Consider the following 23,459-nt stretch of genomic DNA (forward strand, 5'->3'; position numbering starts at 1 on the left):
AAGGAAAGTTGAATCAAAAATGGTTTTTCCCCCCTTCAGCTTGAAAGAAACGAGTGAGGGCACTGTACCTATTCCCAGATGAGGGAGTTTCACAGTTGATGGACCGCTGCTTAAAAGCTCCCCACTAACCCAACAACTCTTAGTGGTAGACCAGCAAGAAGGGCCTCTGGGGTTGATTTCAAACTCCAGACAGGCTCCTAAGGGCAAAAGTGGTGCCCTAAGGTCACTGAGTGGTCTCCATTAGTTTAGACCTTGTATATAAAAAATACCATGTAAACCTGGATAATAAAGTTATAACTCCAGCTACAAGAAAGGCTAAAGCTTGTCAGTGCTGAGATACACAGTATTCTTTAGTTTATAGTACTGGAGCTAATTCCCACAGGAGTTTTAAACACACATCATTATGCTATCGTTTCCTTCACACAAAAGGCTTACTTATACTCTTAGGGAAAAGAAGTTATTAAATTCCATTTTGGGGGAAGAAAAACAAAAAGTGAATATTATATAGCAAACATGAGACAGTTTGTTCAAAGTCACAAATATATTAAAAACCTAAAGGAACAATTATGCAGCAAGATTCCAACAACCAAGGGAATTTTATATCATTATTATTTTAATACAGTGTTTAAATACCTTGAGATTTGAAGGTTGTCGAAAACTTTGAAACACAAGCATAGATTATTTATGTTTAGTAGATCTAGGGAGTCAACAGCAGCATAACACTGTGCATCTATATATGGTTTGCATTAGCCACTTAAGATATCTGTTGTCCAACTATCCTGTCCTGATAGTCCCTTTGTTGTGGGCAAGTTCTATGTCTATCAGGATTAATATGAGGCATCACTGTTACAAAGCTCTTAAATGAGTTCCTATGTACAACCGCTAAACCAGCTCTAACATATTAACAGAGCAGAACTAAGTACTTTACTTGCAAGGTGGACATTTTCATAACAGAACTACAACAAATACACTATACATAATTATAATTCGATTTGGCCCCGGTCACATTAATCAGAGAACAGTACTGCAAAATTCCATCCAACATGGGCATAAAACCCATATATGGAAATTTTCCACACGTTAATAAGAGGTCCATTTTCCTTCACTGGCACCATTGCCTGCTTCTGGGCATGTATGTTTGGGCCAGCGGCCCAATGAAATATCTGTGCACACCTGCCATCCAGACATTTCCCTTTGCTTAGTGCACACTACTATTGCTGCACAGCACAGCAATTATCTACTGAGGGGACATGGAGGGTTCAGAGTGGTATGGGAGATTCATGCAGAGATCTCATTCCCCTCAACCATCTGCTGGCACAGACCTTGGCAGTGAATGGAAAACGGGGCTTACAGAGTTCATGGGAATTCTCCAATGCACCTGCTATGCCCACGTAGACTGGACCGCACTCTATATATAATTGTTCTAGTTCTCAAACTCAGACTTGTGATGAGGTTATGAAATTGCATCGGAATGTATTAGAGACCTTAAAAAAACTATCCTTATATAGTCTGGCAGCTAAAAAATATCATTCAAGTAGTATTTAGAAGATAAAATCTATTGAAGGAAAATTAGTCTCAAGGATCAAGGATCACACAGGAAAATATGGAATGTAAACTGTAGCTTTGTATGTGCACAAGCAATATTCTTTAATTTTTAGAAAAGATATACCTATGTAATTTTATTACTGGGTAAAAACGGGTTTATTTTCTTAAAACCATAGCACTTGTCTGTTTTGTAGCTGATCAGGGAAAATAAAAGAATAGGCAACTAAAGATAAAATTAATTTGTGGTCTGTGACATATCAAATAATAGGATTGTAGCAATTATATCTAGTAGTACTTCCTCCAGTGCATAATTATAAAAGAAAATTAAATCCTAGATGTAAACCAGATCATTACTCACTTACATGGACAAGAGAGAGGTTGTAGCTGAATGATGAATAGTATCTTGTCTGGCAGTTTTTCTTGAAAGCTTTGCAAGTTAAACAAAAATATCTCAGCACATGCTTCAAACTTTAAGCATCTGATTATAAAAAGCTAAGAAATTTATGTGGCCATTCTGTCATGCAGTTAGTTTATTCTTTTGTAGTCAATTAACTGGAAAAACAAAGGTTCTGTCTCTTGATTATCATTTACATGCATCTGTATTCAACACAGTTAACAACCAATAATAATTCACTACAGCTGATTCATAGCAAGAATTAAGTTTTAAAAAATTAGCAGATGTTTCACTATTGCAGATCTATTATATCAGTGCTTGATGTACTTGAGAAGTATTTGGTTAATTGATGGAGTATTTCCCAACACCAAATGACCAACCTTAACCTACCTTGATGTCAATGGGCTTTAAGAATCCAAAATTATGCACCGGATTATACCCATTGTAACAAATTGTTTTAATGTGACATCCTGATAGAGCACTAAAGCAGAGCCAACAGAGTTTCTGCTCAGCTAATAAAAGGGATGCTAGTGAGGAAGTGAATAGGGGTGCCCCCAAAAGTATGTATTTGTGCTTAACATTTCATGATAAGCACAAGTTAGACAGGGCCCAGTGCTGAGACTCTCCTGTCTCAGAGCCTAGAAATTAAATCAGTGGGGCACTGACACATTTATGGGTGTTCCAGCTCTGTGATGGAGCAGAACTGCTACTGAGGAAGGAACTGGGGCTGCATTACTCACAATCTTCAGTGTCAAAATTACCCTATTCATGCTAATTTCTACTAGGGACAAGGCTCTCTGAATTTTGGAAGGCCTTTACCCTGCTGGAAACTGATGCAAACACTGACACTTTGAGAGCCTACATGCTTTATGAGCATGCAAGAAAGATTGAGCCCCTTCTAGGGCAAATGCAGGGATGCTTATGCATCCCTAGTGAAAAGAACTTGAAGAATCATAAAACAACATCATCAAAAGCAACCCAAAAGCAATTTTAAAACAGCAGCATAAAAACAAAGCAAAGGCCAGACATATACCTAAAAACACCTTTAAAACAATTTCAGAGCGGCGGCACCAGAAGGCCATCAATAAAAGCTACCCAGTACAAATGTTTTTCTACAACCCATTTAAAGGTCTTTTCTGTCAAATCACTCCAAAGGGAATTTCATATCTGTCGGACCCCTGCTGAAAATGTCTGTCTCTCATATGGACAAGTGAACCTATGAGCAAGGCCTCTAAAGCATCGCTTGCCCTTCTACATAGTGCCCAAGCTCTGAACTTGGTGTTTCAGGAGGAGGGCAATCTAGACAGGACAATTTCCTTGTACTGCTGCCTCATCTGGATTAAGTTTCAACTTGCTTGTCCTTGTGCATCCCAAAACTTCCTCCAAAACACCTTCTCAAGAGGTTTTTGGCATCTTTGAGATGAGCAGCTGGAAAACATAGGCAAAGCTATGTGTCATATAAATGACACTACAGTCCAAACCCCACGCTGTCTCTGATACCGGAAGTAGCATAAAGCCCTCTTTATAAAGAACAATTAAAAAAACCCAAACATTGTAACCTTTTCTCATAAAGGAGCTGCTCCAGCCCCTTGATCATTTTGGCTGCTCTTTTCTACCTTTACCAGCTCTACAATATTCTTTTTTGAGGTGCACCAAGCAGAACTATTTGCAATATTTCAAGATTGTTTGCACCATAGGTTTGTATGAAGGCATTGTGATATTGGCAATTTTATTTTCATTATCTTTCTTAATGAACCCGAATGTGCAGTTTGCCTTTTCACAGCTGATGTATACTAGGTTGACATTTTTGTGAAGTTTTCCACCAAGAACACAATATCTCTTTCTTGGAAAGTCATTGCCAATTTCAGACCCTGTTACTGTTTCTGGAATTAGTGCTCCTCTTGAGGGTGTGGTTTAAGAACTTGCATTTGATGAAATAGAAACAGGTAGTCTAGTTTGTCAGGTGGTACTGGTTTGCTACCTATTACTTTATACTGTCCTAGCAATAATGAGACCATATGTCTTAAAAGCATTTTTTTTTATAAAGGGAGGGGCACAAAGGCACACACTCCCATAGTACTTATCAATTGTTAATATGAAACTCAAGTATCAGTCTGAAATCTTTCTTCATAGAACCTGCATTTCTAAAGATATATTTTTTTAAATGTTCCTGGGTTGACATACTTTTAATACCCTTAGGAGGCACTTCTGTCATTAGTCACCTTGTGTAAGTCCCACAGACTTCAAATTTAATATATGCATAGGTAATGGAGAGCAAATAATAGCCTTAGAATTTTAACTTTCGTTCCTTAAAAAAATACCTCATTTCCCACGGGGCAAGTCCCATCACATGGTTCCTGAAATATAATTAGTAAACCTCTTTCTGCAACACAGATGAGATTTCGAGCCTCCGGGCCTTCACATATCTAATATAACAGTAGCATACTTCTGTTTATGCACATTAAATCCAGCAATTTCTATTGAAGCGTTTCAGGTTACTGCATTTAATAAATGTATATACAATTATACATAATTCATCATTAATACTAGTGTGATTACACTTCTATTACATGTGGGCTATCAATAACGTAAAATATAAGACTTCTGAAATGTTCGTTTTTGTTAACTGGCAAGGAAATAAAAGCTAATGAAATAATGCATTTGTGCTGATTATGTGCAAAGACTCAACTCCTTAAAAAATATAAAGATCTACATATATTGTACTTTGTGGATATCAAGATTTTAGATTCAAAACAATCCTTAATATTTACTTACATAATTTAATTAGAAAGTGGGCAGATTCAAAAGGCCTTTCTTCTTAAGCATACAAGAAAGGTTTTTGACAAAAACCACAATGTTTCAAAATGTTATCTGGTATCCATCTAAGCAAACATTCAATATGCCAGTCTGACATCATGTTTTGCAATACTGTACCAAGTTTCTGTTTATATGTACCTAGCCCTTTTTACAAAACACCAAAGTCTATCCTGCACAATCAGTAATGGCCACACAGTTCTGGGCAGACAAGGAAGATGTTATGTGAGGTACAGATGATTATTGATAAGAGAATTGCATATGCAGAGCAGTACGTGTATGGGAGAATAAGAAGAATGGGACATGAGGCATTTCTCAATTGTTAGTATCTGAAACTATGTGGCACATTTTACATAGTAATGCTGATCATGTTAAAAGGAGTCATGCTCCAGGGAAGTCAATCAGACTAGCTTCCAGCACTGTGTTTAGGATCCATTTTAACTTTGTGCCTAAGCACATGAACATGGTGTATGTATGCCCAAGTAAAGTTGCGATCAGGACTGGATTTTTGAGAGCTACGCAAGTTTAACCTCAAAAAACCACAATTACACTAGTGTTATTGGGACGCAGGTGGCGCTGTGGGTTAAACCACAGAGCCTAGAGCTTGCCGATCAGAAGGTCAGCGGTTTGAATCCCCACTACGGGGTGAGCTCCCGTTGCTTGGTCCCTGCTCCTGCTCCTGCCAACCTAGCAGTTCGGAAGCACATCAAAGTGCAAGTAGATAAATAGGTACTGCTCCGCCGGTAAGGTAAACGGTGTTTCTGTGTGCTGCTCTGGTTTGCCAGAAGCGGCTTAGTCATGCTGGCCACATGACCCGAAAGCTGTACACCGGCTCCCTCGGCCAATAAAGCGAGATGAGTGCTGCAACCCCAGAGTTGTCTGCAACTGGACAGGGGATGCCTTTACCTTTACACTAGAGTTACAGGTGAAATATGGCAGCATTGCCCAACAAAATCTTTATTACCGAGTTTCCAGTCGCAGTGATTTAAATAGTACGTGAAGTTCAATCCCAAGTCACATCTACCATGACACAGCACATTCTGTGTGAATAACGGGTCTGTGGCGAGAATACACACTACTTCCCCATTCTTTAATATGAGAAGAAAAGCTCATGAGATTAGCATGGGAATTCTCCACTGTGCATGTGAGCATTGAACACTCCCTGACATGGAAAGCAGCATGTGAAACTCCATGGGTGGAAAAAAAACCTGCTTGCACAAACAGAAAGGTTTTTGATCTATGGAGTAATCCTGGTGGTATGTAGGTGGGGGGGGGGGAGGCTAGGCAGCTTTTGCAAAATCTTCCTGCTCTTGCAACTTCTGGATCCCTCAACCTTTAGGTACACACAGAAGGTGGCGCTGCAGCTACAGGGGTGTGGGAATTGCTAAAAGTTATCTCCCAGGAGGAACAAAGTCTTCATCCAAACCCATATAGGCACAGGAACCCTACAGAATTTTGAATCATGTCAATTGCTGGAAAACAACATGTGTTTCAAGAAACACGATTCCTGGGCATGTCCAAAATTCCTGCCTAAACCTGTTTCAGTGATTTATGCTATGTTGTATATGTATATACAACAGAACATATTTTGAAATGTCATGGAAAATAATTAATTAAAATCTAATCCAATCCCCTGCAATGCAAGAATCTTTTTGCCCAACGTGGGGATCAAACCTAATCCCAGGATCATGGGTTTGAACCCCACATTGGGCAAAAAGATTCCTGCATTTCAGGAGGTTGGACCAGATGACAATTCTATGATTCAAAATCATGTCTCCAACCACATACCACTATGCAGAAGTGTGATCCACTACAATTTACGGATGTTAGTACTCGAGGAAAATACTTAGTAAAATTATATTCTATGCCCAAATGAATGTCTCCTTCAAAATGTCTGAAAACCTATCACAAGCATCCATTACAACTGTATGGTTTTACGTTTAATTTCTGACATTACTATCTATATTGAAAATTGTAGAAAATTAATCTTAATTGCATTATTCATTTAATCTGTAAAGTGGGAATAAAACAAACAAATGCCCTTTGTTCACTTTCTCGTGCGCACCTTAATATTTCCTTACCAAACCCACTGAGAAAACTTCAAATGCTTTTAACCAAACATTATAAAACCATTCCAAACATGTGATAACCTCTGTAACACAGCCCAAAACTTTACACTTTCTCTTCAACAGCTTACCTATCACCTTTTCAAAAAAATAAAGCAAAGGAAAGACATATTTCTTATCTGCAAAGCAAATAGCGGTTGAGCAAACAGATATAGACTTGCTGTTCTGGAAACTTATACATGTGCTAAGAAAAGCCATTTAATCTCAAACCAAGCAGACATTCACCAAAGAACCATCCTTTAGAGTACCAGATTAACACCCACCAGAATGCAGACGAGTGGAGATTAGACCATGCTCAATAAACTAACATGTTATGTTATCTTTCCTGGTTCATATGCCACCAATACAAATGCACTTACCATTCTCCCCCCCCCCCCAAAAAAAAAATGCATGATGTCATTTTAAGATTCATGCCAGAATGTTTTTAAGTATGCCTCAAATGGAACAATCACTTTACCAGTATCCTTGGCCTCCAGTTGGGTCTTGTTACATTATGGACGCAGTCAAGACTTTGCACAGGCTGTATCCATACTTCTGTACACAAGATTTCTCTCTAACCTCACACCTCAAATCTGAGACACTGAACATCTCTAGCCAGTCCTAACTTTTCTGGTTTTCAAAGAAAAAGTAAGACTGACATCGTTCACACACCACAGTTTACCACTGTGATAGGGGCCACTTTCTTCACGCTCATTCTGGGAAGAAGTAAAACACAACCCTCAGCTTGTTGTTACATCGGAACTAAAGACTGGAATAACTGAGTGACCAAATTATTAGCTACTGAACTATTCAGGGTCTTGTTATTAATATCTAAAGCCTGGAATAACTTAGAACCAGGTTACCTGAGGGTGCATTTCCCCCCAATATAGGCTGAGGAGATCATTAATATCACCAGAAAAGGCCTTGCTGATAATACCAGCAAGAGAGCCAGTGTGGTGTAGTGGTTAAGAGCGATAGACTCGTAATCTGGGGAACCAGGTTCGATTCCCCGCTCCTCCACATGCAGCTGCTGGGTGACCTTGGGCTAGTCACACTTCTCTGAAGTCTCTCAGCCTCACTCACCTCACAGAGTGTTTGTTGTGGGGGAGGAAGGGAAAGGAGAATGTTAGCCTCTTTGAGACTCCATAGGGTAGTGATAAAGTGGGATATGAAATCCAAACACTTCTTCTTCTTCTCTTCTACCATAACTTGCTATGTGTCATCTGGTGGCAGTTCAAAAGCTGACTTCCACCGTGTTGGCGTTCAACCTTTGGAAAACTCTCCCTCCCTGTTATTTGGAAGGCATGGGCTCTCGAGTCATTTAGCAAAAAAACCTGTTTGCTTGGGCTTTCCACCACCCTTCTGCCCAATATTTGTGATTATTTAAATTGTTTTAAAATGCACATTTACACTTATGCATTGCTTTGTAATAGGTGCAGTACAGATTTATTTATTTAGTAATATGTCTATAATGCTTACATTCTCTAAGAATAGCTAATATGCATGCCACAGTCTACTGGAGTATATTTGGCAGCAACATACATGAGAACCCTTTTGGCGGCAGTGCTTCAAATGTGGGGAACTTTTTGATCCCAAAGCTTAGATTATCTTCCTCTTTACTTGTGCCCTGGAGAAATTTGATGACTTTGCTTTGTTAGCATGCACTGTAACTCTGTTGCTGTCTCTGCTACGAAGAGGTAGGCCATAGTGAATTCAATGGGGCATACTCCCAGGTAAGTGAGAGTAAGGTTGCAACCTAATTGCAGTATCCAAAGAAGTAGTGCCAGTTGGTGCAAGGACATTGTGGCACAATGGAAGGTCCTCTCCCACCTCTTTCCCCCAGCAACCCCAGCTCTGGGGCTTTCCACAACCCTCCGGAGCAAATTTGGGGAAGGTATGGGGAAGAGTTATTAGTATTGAGTTATTATTTTATACTAGCTTTTAGTCAAGTGATGTGCTGTTATTCATTTGACTTTTAACTGATGAGGGTTATTGTTATTTTTACCTGTGATGTTGCGTGTTACACTGTTAGTCACTTTGAACATCTCTGTTGCAAAGTAGAATAGAACTGGCATAAATTAATAAAATAAATAATAATAAATAACCATGTGGTGGTAGTATTATCTCCCAATGTTCCTTGAAAATCTGAATATAAGCGGAAAATGTCTTCATATTTGCAGGACTCCCTCTTCCACCATGCAATGAAGCACTGTACTATATATTCTGTTGCCTATATACTTACTACATGACATGTCTCAGCCTGAGTAAGAAACAGGCAATTCAATAGGCCTTGCTTCCAAGTAAACATGCACAAGATTGCATCCTCACAGCACACCCCATTGTCTACTCAGAGGTGAGCCACCGGGTTCAATGAGGCTCCCTAGAATGGTGTTTAGGCTTGCAGTCTCAGTGACTTACCATAGAAACACTTTGCTATTAAATTGGAATGGTTTTCAATGGAATTACTCAAGAAGAGCAGGTATATTCCAAAGGCTGCAATTCTATGCACACTTACCTGGGAACAGATGCCACCAAACTCAAAGGAATTTACTTTTGAGTAAACATGCATAAGATTGGGCTGCAGGTCAGTAGCAGAATTTTGAAAGAGTCAGTGCAAGTAACATTGTAAGTCAGAGAAATTATTTCACAATGGAATACCTTCTGCTGCTCTATAGCGCAAAACTCACTATGCATTCTGTATATAATTTCCCGAAAAGAAAACTTACCATCTTCAATGGGGCTTACTCCTAAGTAACCATACATAAAATTGCAGCCTTGATCCATGCATTGTTCTTGAGCTTACCTAGATGCTTTCATGACACACTGTAATTAGTTTCCTTCTAAATACAATAGGACTGCTACTTAAAGTCATGATAATTAAATACTGCAGTTAATGGCATAATGTAACATGAAAAAATGCAATGTTGTTGTTACCAGGCTACTTAGTGGCATTCATTGAAATTAGAACTTATTCAAATCAGAGTATTGCTAGGCATACGTGCCCTGAAAAATGTGTGCCTGCTGTAAAGTTAATTTCTGCTTTCCCAAGTTATAAAGTGGCCTTTATATGGTTAATAGGGGAGTTCTCAAAATGTACAGTCTGGTGACTGAAAAACACTGCAACCCTTCTGTCTTGACTCTAAAGGCAGGCACACAAAGCCTCTCTCTTAGAGCAATACAAAATGTCACCACAGGCTGACGCTCTTTCTACAAGAATAATGAGAAATTCTCCACAGTGAAGGAAGAACACAGTTCACAGTTTGCTTCCCTCGATTTCAGTGCATGCACAATGAGACAGATAGAAAATCAGAAACAGAACTGCCCAGGTTGTTTCACTTACAGCCCGCTTACTCCAGAGATTTCCAACTGACCTATTCTGCTCCAGAAGAAAAGGAATGTAGATGGGAATCCACATTCACTTGCACGCAATACTACTCATAATATTAGAATAACTAATATTCATAGAGTTGTTTTCAAAAATTCAGTGGGCAAATTACAGCTCTAGGAGGTACTGTCAGGAGGACTTTGACATAAGAGAGCTTCAACCCTTTGCAGGGGGTGGGAGTTAAAAGACTAGCAAAACAAACAAATGAGCTGCATGCTCCAAAATTGCCAGCCCTGAATAACAGCCATAGGTATTGCAAGGGAGCTTTTCTGGCTCAGTATGTTGTGATCAGTCGAATTCAATCAGAGGTGTCTATCCTACCACCAATGCAATGCTCAGGCTGACTGACTCTGGATGAGAATTAGAACAAATCTCTCTCTCACTCATTCATACATATGAAGGAAGTCTAACCCAAACTGTGAGGTGGAACTATTCCCAGAAAGGCTGGGAAGCCTTTCTGCTATTCCTATGTATCCACATTTGGAGACACAGATACAATGGCAAGTCTCTCTAAGGGGCTTATTATATTGATGCTTAAAGTATTAGTGATTGAAAATGCACAATCCAAAGTGACACGCCTCACAGATCTGCCTTTAGCTGGCAACTAGCGTTGGTTTGAATTATCTTGGTTGCTATTTAAGAGTCTTACCTCCCTCCCCATAGCCCCTTTGCCTCTGTCTCTCTCTCTCTCTCTCTCTCTCTCTCTCTCACACACACACACACACACACACACACACACACACACACAGCGCAAATCAACACACACAGAGATCTGCTTGTCATAGGTTTCCTAACAAACGCAGGTGAGGTCACCTCTTTCTGCTCCCTCTCCAGCAGCACAGCCAGAAAGGCAACTTTGAAAGGGAGACGGGTGAAACTCACCCAGCTAGAGGCTTTTCTGTTTCCGACAGATCTTGGAGGATTCCTCTGGGAGCTAAACGGGTGCTGGCAACCACAGAAAGCAGATTTTGTTTGCTTTCACAATAAAACGAAAGCAGCCGCGGGGGGGGGGGAGGGGGGGAAATAGTCCACAAACTGTAATGGAGAAAATGCTGAAAACTTAACCAGCACATATTCAGAGGTAGGGTGAGGGAAATAAAAGTATGCAGGGCGAAAATATTTAATACTGGTTTCTACGTACTAATTTGAGCTGAAAATGGGGTACGTTCCAAAAGGACTACAAATCGCAGGGGAAGTGTCATGTAGCCCGATCCTAAACCAGATTACCCCTCCCCGGTTTTCCGGGAGGCTTCTCCAAGACATGTAACAGGATCGGAGCCTTGCAATGTTAGAGGGTGGGTAGGAAATGAACACACCTTAAAAAACACCAACACCTGAGCACTATATGGAAGAATTAAAGCATCCCTCAAAAAGCACCCACTACCAGTACAATCCAAAGGGTCTGCGCAGCAGCCGGTCTTTCTGAGTAAAGGGGCGAAGTCCCACTGAGTTCAATAGGCACAGAGCTGAGGGTTTGGGGGACAAGCCTGTTTAATCGGCAATGCGATCGATCCTCGCCAAATCGCAACTACGTACTGCCTCCGCCGCCACCACTACCAAACGCTGGAAATCTCCATCGCCAGGCGCGAGCCTGCCACGAGAAAGGGGATCGCGAGGTAAGGAGCCTCTCTCTCCCAGACGGCAGGAGGAAGCGGCGAGTCCGACGGGGCGCGCGACCCGGAGCCAGGCAGACCCACCACCTGCAGCCTCCTCCGCAGGGTTCGCCCCTGTCCGTCCCCACCGGAAAGTTCCGGAGCAGCTCCCCCGGGCGCCCCCCCCCCCCGCCCCACCTGCGCCTCGCCGGAGCCCCGCACTCACCTGGCCGCAGGCAAAGGGCAGAGAGCAGCAGGCTGAGCAGCAGGAGAAGCCGCGAAGGCGGCTGCAGCGGGCGTCGGGGGCAGCAGCAGGCGGCGGCGGCGGCAGAGGGGGTCTCCATCCCGCCTCCCCGCCAAGCGCCAGGTGAACGGCGACTTCGGGCGCTGCCACTCCTCAGGCGAGGGGACGAAGGCGCGCAGACGGCGGCTCCTCCTCGCGCGCTCTCTTCTCTCTCTTTCGCTTTCCCTCAGACGGCACGGACCACGACGACTACTTCTCTCTTTTTTCTTTTTTTTACTCCCCTCCACCCGGTCCTCCTACAAAGCGAAACTCCCGCCGGGAACTTTCTAGGCAGAAGTTGGAGGCGCGGCGGGCGAACGAGCGAGCGGCAAGCTCCGGCGGTCCCTGCGAGCGACGAGGAGAGAGCGAGAGGCAGCGAGCGGCTCGCCGGCCCCGACTGCACACGAGCAGGTGGCTCTTTCCCTCTGGCAGCCTAGCGGCGCTCCAGGACCGAGAGCGGCGAGCGGAGGCGGGGCCAGCCCAGGGAAGGCACGCCCCTTCCCCTCGCTCGCGTGGCCCCGCCCGCGCCGTCTGCCGAGAGCCCTCGGGTCCGCTCGGCTCTCCCGAGTGCGAGGTGCTCGGCTGTGGGAGGAGGGAGCCAGAGGCCGCGGCGACTGCAGGGCGGGGGGAGAAGCTTTTCCCATTGGCCCCGCAGGGCGCGCTCGAGGCGTGGGGGTGGGGGGGGCAGAGAGAGGGCTTAGAGCCCTTGCTGAGCGGAAGGAAACGTTCCTGCTGAAGCGTCCGTGGGGCGTCCTCGTGCATCACAGTTTTAAATCGCCGCTTGAGACCCGGGGATAGGGCTGGGGCGTGGCAACTTAGGGAGCGAGCCGGTTGCAGGAGGCTGGAAGTGCATCGATAGGGAACAGCGCGGTTGGGATTCCGAGCTGGAGATCCTCACGTGCTGTGGGATCCCATAGGCGCGTTTGCGGAGAAGCAAGTCCCACTGTGTTCAACGGAGCTTGCTCCGAGGGGAGGGCGCGTAGGATTGCAGCATTATAAAGCTCCCAGATCGAGCGGAGAAGTGCGTGGAGACGCGGTGGGTGAAGGAAGCTTGACCATTTCGAAGATGAAATGGCTGGCACGCGAATTGCTTCTGTAGATTGTCCTCCCCGTGGTCTGAGCTGGCCTGGGCTTAGACCGTCCTTTGTCAGAAGCAGGAAGCTGGGCGATGAAGGATGTATGTACTGTACAACGTTCATCGGGAAAAGTAGGAGCCAGGAGAAAACTCGAGCCACCAGGAATTAAAAACCCTAGACGCATCTACCTGAAATCCTGTTCACGCTTTCCTGCTGGTAAATCCCAGTGAATCCAGTGGGACTCCTCTCCATACATAAGGGCAGGGCACTAAAGGGCCAAAGAGCTTTTGGATGCTTTAGCTACAGCAGACTTAACACGGTTTCTGTTCAGGAGCTTCATACCAAAAGTGCTTCAGCAGCCTGTCTCTGCAGCGAACAGAGTCTTTCAATTCTTAAATTGATCTTTTCCCAGGAGTTTTGCTGCCTCTGTGATCCCAGATCTTACCAAAGACTTCAGCTGACAGCTCAATCGGTATGAGATAGATGCAAAGGGTGAGTTGGGTCTGGTTTAGTTAGGGAAACTGTTCTTACATTCTCAACTCTGCACTGCCAGCCCCTTGATCCTTCCCTGGAATAATCTCATTGATTTTAAAAGGAACTAAACAGAATCTGGTTTCAGGGCAAGTGCATCATCTTTTGCGGCTTTCCTGGATTGTGCCTCTTAGCCTTTTTATTTTGCTGTCTCTGATGGCGTGGAGTAGGTTATACACACACACGGCTGAAATGCTGATATTATATTGGGGCACAGTTTTCCTAGTAAAACATCTGCCCGCAGCCCAATACACACCTGTGCATGTGCAATTGTTGCACCGCTGATCTATGAACAGACTCTACGCTTATTTTTCCTACGTGATATCCCCTCGCTTGTTAGAAAAGCAGAACATGTGAAGTGGTCCCGGATGCTTTGCAGAATCAAGCGGATGGGGGGGGGGGGAGAGAGCATCCTTGTATCTCGGTAGCACAGATGTACTTTGCCCTGCAATGCCTTTGACTACAGCGATTTAAAACAGAATATTTCTGTTTTATCTGAATGAAGCCTTTCTTGTGGCAAAAGCTCTTAAAAATATCAATTTAAAATGCTTAAATTGACAACGCACATAGGTATATATAATATACCATGGGGAAATTTGCACAAAGAGAAGAAGAGGCTTAATGCACTCAGGCTATGGACTCGCTAGGGATCACACACGCATGAAGAGGATAAACAACTGGGAAACTTCTCCTTCCATATCTCAGGAGTCTGGAACTGCTGGGCTCTTTGGTTACCTGAGTAGCTTCATAACCATAGTGGTTTTGCACTATTGTTCACTTGCCTTATACTGTACTGCTGATTCCTGAATTTTACAAGTGGTTGAACAGGAAGCTGCTCATTTAGCCCCAACTCTTGAGTGGTTAATGTGGGGTAAGGGAGTATACTTGCTCTGCTTCCACATAGCATATGTGACAGTTCCAGGTCCTAATGGCATTCCTCCTTCCAATATCTTAGACTCTGTTCCCTCAATGTAAAGACTTATTTGAGGGGTGATTAATTAGGAACATTGTAAATGCTTCACTCCATTCCATTGCAAACAATCAGAACCCTTAAAAACATATAGCAATTTTAATGATGGTGGCAGTAATGCCCACCTCCAAGATACCATAAACTGTTATGAATTCTAACAAGCCAATTTTCCTCTACTCTTTTCCTCAACTCCCCCCAGCCAATATCCTTAACAGCACCTGCCTCCTGGAGAGAAATAATTATGTTCAGTCATCAGTGTGTGCTGAGTTTTTCTAACACAAATTTAAAATGTTCATTTTTTAACACACCTATAGGTTCTCTTGAACACCCCACAACATTTTTTCCCCTGGAGGGCATCCCATTTCCCTGTTGAGCTGATAAGCACGACATCACCTGGTATGGTATGAAAAGTGACAAATAGTGATCTACAATGGGAGTGCTTCTATTAAGGAGCTTAGTAGCACTGTTCAGGGTTCATGGGAAATGTATTTGGGGGAGGAGGAAGGAAAAATCATAACAGCCTGCACAAGCTCCTAACAGCTTATAGTAAGCATCCTGGAGGGATGAAATTCTTAATGTTATTGCTGAGGTGTCCCCTGAGTATGTGAAAACTACTCCTTTGTCTGTAGGTGGCCCTGTTTCACTGCCCAGCTGATAGGAATGGGACCACCAAGCTCAGCATTAGAAAGGATGATTGCAGAACAAGATTTAATGAACCAGTAAGCTTCCTTGCACCTAAGGCAGCAAATATTTCTTTGCAAATTAATTATAACACAAGTGAAGTAATTTCATTATTTCTTATTGAGACAGGTTGGAAATGATCGTTTTTATGGTGAGATATAGGTGGTCTTAAGTTGGCACTGTTTGTTATACGATGAGCGAGACCACTTGAAAAGACGGTCTGAAAAGACATAGCACATTTCCCTTATGAATAATCTTTCATGTGCTCAGTGTGGTTGGGCTTTACCAGAAGTGATCACATCTTACTCTCAAATGGAAAATATAAAATGAAGAATGGGTGAAAACCCAATTGTAGACAGCTTGGTAACCCAAGTCACCACGTTCATTCTATACCAAGAATGAGTCACACAGCTCATGCTTTGGTATACTCATAATAATTTCACTATGCCAACATAATATGAAAGTAAGCAGTGCTTTTTTTGGGGGGGGGGAAATATGTTTAGGGGGTACTCTCATTTTCCTACTCATATTGAAATACTGTCCCTCAATGAGGCCAAACTTAGATTCACAAAATGTTTAAGGGTATGCTTTTCCCTGCGTCCCCCCAGAAAAAAAGCAATGAAGGTAAGTAAAATAGTTGCAATGCAATAGTGATACTGGGGTATCTGTATTAGAATATTCATTTACTGTATGATGTGGATAGAATGGAAGACACTACTCCTATACTCCTATACTTAACTTCCTCATCTCTGCCCACCTGCCCCCAAAATCTGCTTCTGAAAATTCTCTCCAAAGGGTGGGGGCAGTGGAGAAGAGGGGGAACTTCTGTTGCAAGCAGAAGTCTTGTGTGAGTGGAATGGCAGCACTGAATACAACCTGTGTTTGTATGTGTGATTATCATGAAAATTACACAAAGCAGGAATGTCACTGGTTTATCAAGAAGGATTAAGAAAGTACGGACTGAAGCCTTCAGTGAACAGAAGAGCGGGTGGTGCAACACACAGTCTTTGCTAAGAGACAAGGGTGTGCAAATGGAGAGAGGAAATTTTGAGGTGTCTTTTTCTACCGTGAATATTACATCAACTTTTGTTTCCTAAAATATCAAATCATTACTGCGATTACAGAGTTGGGATGTGAAAATTATTTCAGATACTTATTTGAAACATCTCACTTCCAAGCTGTACAGCTCCAGTGAAAATCATGCATGTGTTTTGTAATGTGTTCGTAACATGAGGAGAGAGAATAAGACCACACCACCCCAAACCCACCCATGCACACCCACCCGCACATACATAGATACCTCTGCTGTGTTTCTGGATTGCTGCCAGTTCTGTGCTTTGTAAGTGAGGTTAATGACTGCAGCAGCCTCTTTTTTAGGGCAGATGGTGCAATCCATGCATGGAAATCTATGCCTCTTATTAGAAGAGGGGAAATCACTAGATGTGGCACCTTTCAAATGCCTAGCAATTTACCCCCCCCCCCCATTTTTTTTGAAGTAAAGCAGTGGAAGTAACACAAAGATTAACCAGCATATAAACAAGGACTACTATGCACAGCTCTTACAAATAACCCCCAACCTTACATTTGGATTTTTTTGTTTTTTGTAGTGGTGAATGTACATGTTATGTATATGTTAGACCCTGGCCCTGATATATTTGTCAGTAGTACCCATATGTAGCACCACTGAAAACAATCCATGGCCTTTCTTAATAATAATAATAATAATACCCAGGGGAGCTAAGCCCAGTAGAAGCATAGGTGCAGTGTCGGCAGAGAAGATTTCCACTAGGAACAACCGAGACTTTGTTTCCCCCATTCCCTTCTCCAGCCATATGCCTGCAGACAGCAAGAGGGAAAGGTCTGTGTTTGCTTCCCATAACTCCATTCAGCCATCTGCTTCTGTGCCATGCAAATTTTTCATGCTCCAGTATATGAATAATTTGCTTGGCACATGGAAACAAGATGAAATGTGGATATGGGAGGTTCACTTGGATTCTCCATACCATGCAATGGTCTTTTGTCACATCGGTACATTGATTATTATATTTTTACCCCCATTTTCTCTCAGGGAGCTCAACAAAACACGTGTGGTCCTTCCTCTGCACACATGCTTTTATATCCAAAACTTGAGAGAAAATAACTGGCCCAGGATCACAACCCAGTGAGCTTTCTGGCTGAGTAAGCAGTTGAACTTGGCTCTCTCCTGTTGAAGACTGTGTACACCTTATGTCTTTAAAGCACATCCTTTTGCTCAGAGACTTCTGGGCACTGTAGTTTATCCCTTACAGAGTTAAAATTCCCAGCAACCTTTAGAAAACCACAGCACCCAGAATTCTTTGAAGGAAAGAAGGTGCTTCAGCATGTTTTAAAGATACAGTGTGTACATAGCCCTAGCCTTCATGCAGATATATCATATTACTTGCAGTATGTGGAAATGAGCTTGTGTGTGAGCCTACTGGTGCTGAAGTGCCTTGTGCAATGGCTGCTTTCTTCAGCTGTTAAAATATGAAGAAGATGGTGTTTCAAAAATTCATTAAATTTACATAGCAGCAGCTAAAGCTGCAGTCTTGTATACCCACCTACATTGTACATAGAACTGCAGTCTAAACTAAAACAGGATTTCCTCCTCAACCCCTGAAAAATGAGAGTGTATAAAGCAGTTTAGTAATGAAAAAATGTTGTTCAATAGTTGTTTAATCCCAGCAGATTACAGGGTTTGCCGTTATCTGACACAATAGACAATTGAATAATCCATAAATGATGAATTATGTATCAATAAAAAAGTTGGCTAAAATTTTCAATTGATAGCTGATTAATGAAATGCTGTGCTGACATTTTAAAATCAAATATATACTAGGACCAATGGGAAATATTGATGAGCAGAACACCTTAGAACGCTACTACAGTCTTGTCTATTAAATTCTGTGCCAAGTCCTATATCCCAGAAATTCAAGGATGAAATGAAATGAGGATTGGAATATAAATTAAGTGAATTTGAACATAAAAGGTAAAGTATTCAAAGCCAACTGTCCTGCTCTTTCTCAAAACTTCAAAGAAGATAATTATTTGGTTTATGTACACAGTGTGTTTCACAACTTTTACAACAGTCTGAATTGTGAGCTGCATACTGAGTTGACATTTTCATCAAGCAATTCACTATATCTTGCAGTATCAAATCGCTTGTGTAGTTTGGGCTATATTACATGTCTGTATTGTAGGTAGGGATGCGGGTGGTGTTGTGGTCTAAACCACAGATCCTAGGGCTTGCCGATCAGAAGGTTGGTGGTTGAAATCCCCACGACGGGGTGACTTCCCATTGCTCGGTCCCAGCTCCTACCCACTTAGCAGTTCAAAAGCACATCAAAGTGCAAGTAGATAAATAGGTACCACTCCGGCGGGAAGGTAAACAGCATTTCCGTGCGCTGCTCTGGTTCTCCAGAAGCAGCTTAGTTATGCTGGCCACATGATCCAGAAGCTGTCTGCAATCAAAAGCCGGCTCCTCGGCCTATAGCACGAGATGAGTGTGCAACCCCAGAGTTGTCTGCGACTGGACCTAACGGTCAGGGGTACCTTTACCTTTACCTTTATTGTAGGTAGTGACTGAATGGCACACACATCATCTACCTTTTCTTTACTGTTCTCCAAAATAATTCTAGTAGCACCTTGCACAATAGAGACATGCCATAAACATTGGCTTGGATCCATACTTTGTCCTGACAGGCGTCTCCCAAGCAAAGTTTGGCTCAGAGGATGCTTCCACTGGCAGAACAGGGGAAAATGACATTTGTGAATGTCTCCCACCTCCTTGCTGCCCCTGCCTTCCTCCAAAAAATCTGCCTGGGATGTTTTGCTGCCCTTCAGAAGAGGAGGAATCAGTGAAATAGTTCTCTTCTGCCAGCAGGATCCCTGCACATTTCCCATGGATAGAGAGAACCCTTCCGTTCATGGACAACTCAAGAATATTTCCAAACCATAACATGGTAATTCAGTTAACATCCAGAGACAAGTAAATATTCCAATTTATCCAGCTCCGCTTACATGACATTTCAGTTGAATTTCTTATCCAAGTTGGTTTGGATAATGTCAGAAGTCAACTATATTATTATTTATCTAGATTTTTTGTACATAGCCTGAGGCTCCGGGCAGATAGTCACATTTTCTTATCACCTCCTAACAGCCTTCTGAGCTTTATTTCTGTTTTACAGTTAAGAGAACCAAAGGAAAGTGTCTTGCCCAAGGCCGCAGAGTAAAACCAAGTTCCCAAGATTATGTCCACTGAACCGCAAGAGCTCAGAGATTGACCCACTGTGCATTCATTATTCAGCTACTATACCAATTATCCAGTCTCTATTAGGTGATATTTTCTTTGACTTGGTAGAAATTGCAGTGTACTGTGCACAATAATCCAGACAAGTTGGATACTGCAACTATTAATTATAAATTATCAAACTAAAGTTGGATGACACTCAAAGTCAAGCGACACTATCCAGCTATTTTCTCATTAACTAATTCAAATTGTATGATTTGGAGATGCAGAAACATTGAAATGAAACGGGCTAATGCCCACATCAACAAAATAAAGCCTTAAGGTCACTCAATGAGTGTTGATAGATGATGTGGGTGTTAGCCAAATCCCCCCAATATTTTTTTTTTCCAAATTATACTTATGGACATGCAAAGTCTGTAACGTGTAGTTTTTATTTATAAAAGAACCTGCTTATCTTTCCTCCTACATTGTTGCTGTGAACTGTTGTCTGTGCTGCTGTTTCATTCTTCTAATGCTGGTTATTGTTTAATTTTTTTATTTTCAATTATTTTAATTGCACATTGGACTTATTTTAATCATTCTGTTTTTGTAACCCACTCTGGGAACATTTGGTGAAGGGAGAGCTATAAGTACTAATAATAAATATATAAGTTATATTTCTGACTTTATAAATTACTAAGCAAAATATCAAACATAGGAACCACTCCTAAAGTTCTGTTGTCAAATGTTCTTCCCTCTTCTCTTCTTCCTCCCTTTTGTTCACTTTTCTAATGAATGAATTTCTAATGAATTTTCCTAAATTCATTTTGGCAGTTTCCTAATGGCAAAGTAGTAGTAGTAGTAATAATAATAATAATAATAATAATAATAATAATAATAATAATATACCCCGCCCATCTGGCTGAATCTCCCCAGCCACTCTGGGCGGCTCCCAATCACATGTTAAAAACAATACAGCATTAAATAGTAAAAACTTCCCTAAACAGGGCTGCCTTCAGATGTCTTTTAAAGATAGGATAGCTGCTTATTTCCTTCACATCTGAATGGAGGGTGTTCCACAGGGCGGGCGCCACTACCGAGAAGGCCCTCTGTCTGGTTCCCTGTAACCTCACTTCTCACAATGAGGGAACGGCCAGAAGGCCCTAAGCAAAGTTTACCAGGATGGTAACTAGTGTTCTTTATGAATGTCTTTTTTCTGTTTTCTTAGAGCAAGAACACATTGATAAGAAAGCTAGGAGTATAAAGATCCTGCAGAGATGAGAGGAAGAGCTAGCAACATATTGTTCTTAGATCAAAGATAGCTGAAAACACATTTTACCCAGCATAATATTGATTGATCTCGAATTGCTGCAGTTTTGGCATCCATATGGCGCATTTCTTCTCAATTTAACATTTGGTTTCATTGACAAAACATTATTCATAGCAAATGAAATGAATGTATGTTGTGTTTAGTCCTGTTAAATCGCTACAGCTCTCCAGTGATTTGGAGGTGTAGAGAAGACTGTTTGCCCATTAAAAAAAAAATGCTTTTAAAATGTTGACCCATGACAAATATAAACAAATAAAATTAATACCAAACAGTTATTAAGAAACTATATATCAGAGTTTTGTCATAAGCTAATACCACATTTTTATTTCTAGCTGGTAGCATTGTGAGTAAGTGAAACATTTCCCCTGTTCCATATGCCCACCAAAATTGCTGTAGCGCCTTCCCAACTTGCACCTAAAATAGTGCTTCCCTCAGCATCAACCATCTTGGGCCCTACAAATGGCAGGGCCTCCCAGTGCTGGGTGTTGCCCTGTTGGTGTTCACCACTGCAACAGGACCTTCTCAGTGATGGTTCCCGCTTTCTGGAATGCCCTCCCTGGTGAGGTGCATCTGTCTTCCTCACTAGTAACACTGAGGAGGAATTTTAAGCACTGCTGTTCAGCAGCGGCACAGCATATGCCTGCACTGCCCAGAGCAGGTGTGTTCCTGAGGGAGGTGGAGCATGCTGGCGCAAGCCGTGCCTTCCCATGTGCCACAGTTCAGGGTAGGAGAGGGGCAGGGAAGCTGCTGCTCACTCTTCTCCTGCCCTCCACAACTGGGTCAGACATGACCCGGCAACGGAGTTGCTGTAGCCAGGTGCGCCTCACCACGGCTGAGGAGGGCTGCTCTCTGCCACTGGGGCAGAAGAGCTGCCGCCGCCAGGTGCGAGGTGTGCCGCCCACTCGCCTGCCATTTTGTCACCCCCTCAGTCATGACACCCGGGATGGACCGCACCCCCTGCACCCCCCTTTCCTATGCCTCTGCTGTTTAGCCAAGCATTTGAAGCCAGAAATACACTGTTCCTGGCAATCTTGAAATTCTTAGCTGAGAGGATATGTTTTTAGATGTTCGTAATGTCAGCAAACTTTTTCAGCATGGGCCTGGTCCACTGTCCCTCAGACCTTGTGGGGGGCCGGACTATATTTTGAAAAAAATAAATGAACGAATTCCTATGTCCCACAAGTACCCCAGAGATGCATTTTAAAATAAAAGCACATATTCTACTCATGTAAAAACACCAGGCAAGCCCCACAAATAACCCAGAGATGCATTTTAAATAAAAGGACACATTCTACTCATGTAAAAACACACTAATTCCCGGACTGTCCGTGGGCTGGATTTAGAAGGTGATTGGGCCAGATCCAGCCCCCAGGCCTTAGTTTGCCTACCCATGTTTTAGACGTTCGTAAAGTATTTGTTTGCTTATTGTCAATGGTATTGTTTTCTGCATTGTTGTTTACCTCTGTAGGCTCCTTTGGGAGGAAGGTTGGAATATAAATGTACTAATTATTTAATAATAACTGCACTAAGCAAAAAGGACGACAGTGTAAGAAATTGGGCTAGCACTACTACAGTTCATTGAAGAGGTCAATTGAACGGTATACGGATACTGCCCAACCTGGAGGCTTAAAACAAAACAAACCTGCGTGGCGTTTTTGAGCTGGATACTTGAAAATGTGATGTATGGACCTTATAGATAAATAAGTTCATTAGCAATGTTTTGCATGCAGAGAAAACTACCTTATTCAAGTTTACAAAAAAATATTGGTACAATCTGTGGTAGAGTCAAATAGAATCCAGCACATCAAGTATTCCTGAATAATCTCTCTCTCTTTCTTTCCCCAAAAGGAGTATTATTGCTGAGATTATGTTTTCACAAGATATCTGAAGTAGCAACTCATTTCACTGCAGCTGGACTTAAAATGTTATAATTTAAGCAGGAGATCACATGAGATTAATGGTGCTTCCTTCTCTCTCCCCCCCCCCCTTGAGGGTTGGAGTATAGATAATCCTTGTATCAGAAGAAGAAAAGGGAGCACAGTCTCAAGGAAGTGTTTATTGACAGGAATACTTTTGGTGAATAGCAACTCCATATAAATGAATTTATTTGAGGAAGAACACAAGAAATGAGAGTCATGCATAAGATAGATAATGGAAAGCATGAGATAGAAATGGAAGATCATATCAGAAATGCAAAATTAAAAGTATAAAACTTTAAACATGATGAAAGACAAATTGGGTATATTAAAATATGGAAAGCAATAGATTTTGTTTGTGGGGCACAACTCTAGCTCACAAGAAATCTTAAAAATTATCTTATTGGAGATGCCACTTTCAATCCTAAGCACCCTTACTAAGCAGCAAGCTCTCCTGAACTCAGTAAGACTTGTTTCTGAGAAAAGCAGAAAATCAAGTTGTAACTTGCAGTTAATGCAGGTAATGGTTTTATCTTTCAGAGTGAGGGGAATTGAAAACAGCAAGATAGAAGGGGAAGAAAGCTCAGCAGC

The 23,459-nt window shown here is 42.2% G+C and overlaps 1 protein-coding gene across 10 annotated transcripts in view; it reads right to left on the minus strand.

The window, feature by feature from the left end:
- ALCAM (activated leukocyte cell adhesion molecule) overlaps positions 1-12,689 on the minus strand; it is a 124,830-nt gene extending 112,141 nt beyond the window's left edge. For 4 of the 10 annotated variants that reach the window (XR_014563594.1, XR_014563595.1, XR_014563596.1 and 1 more), the window contains exon 1: positions 12,062-12,579. Coding sequence is in view for 4 of the 10 variants with exons in the window: in XM_083736697.1 (XP_083592823.1) it covers positions 12,062-12,179 (118 nt within the window). In the remaining 6 variants the exon portion in view is untranslated. Of the gene's footprint in view, positions 1-12,061 lie in introns of all 10 variants that reach the window. The other 6 variants (XR_014563598.1, XR_014563599.1, XM_083736700.1 and 3 more) reach the window with 3 other exon arrangements.
- Positions 12,690-23,459: the final 10,770 nt, after the last annotated feature.

The sequence above is a fragment of the Podarcis gaigeae genome, assembly GCF_964106915.1.
Source record: "Podarcis gaigeae genome assembly, chromosome: 4".
Lineage (NCBI taxonomy): Eukaryota > Metazoa > Chordata > Lepidosauria > Squamata > Lacertidae > Podarcis > Podarcis gaigeae.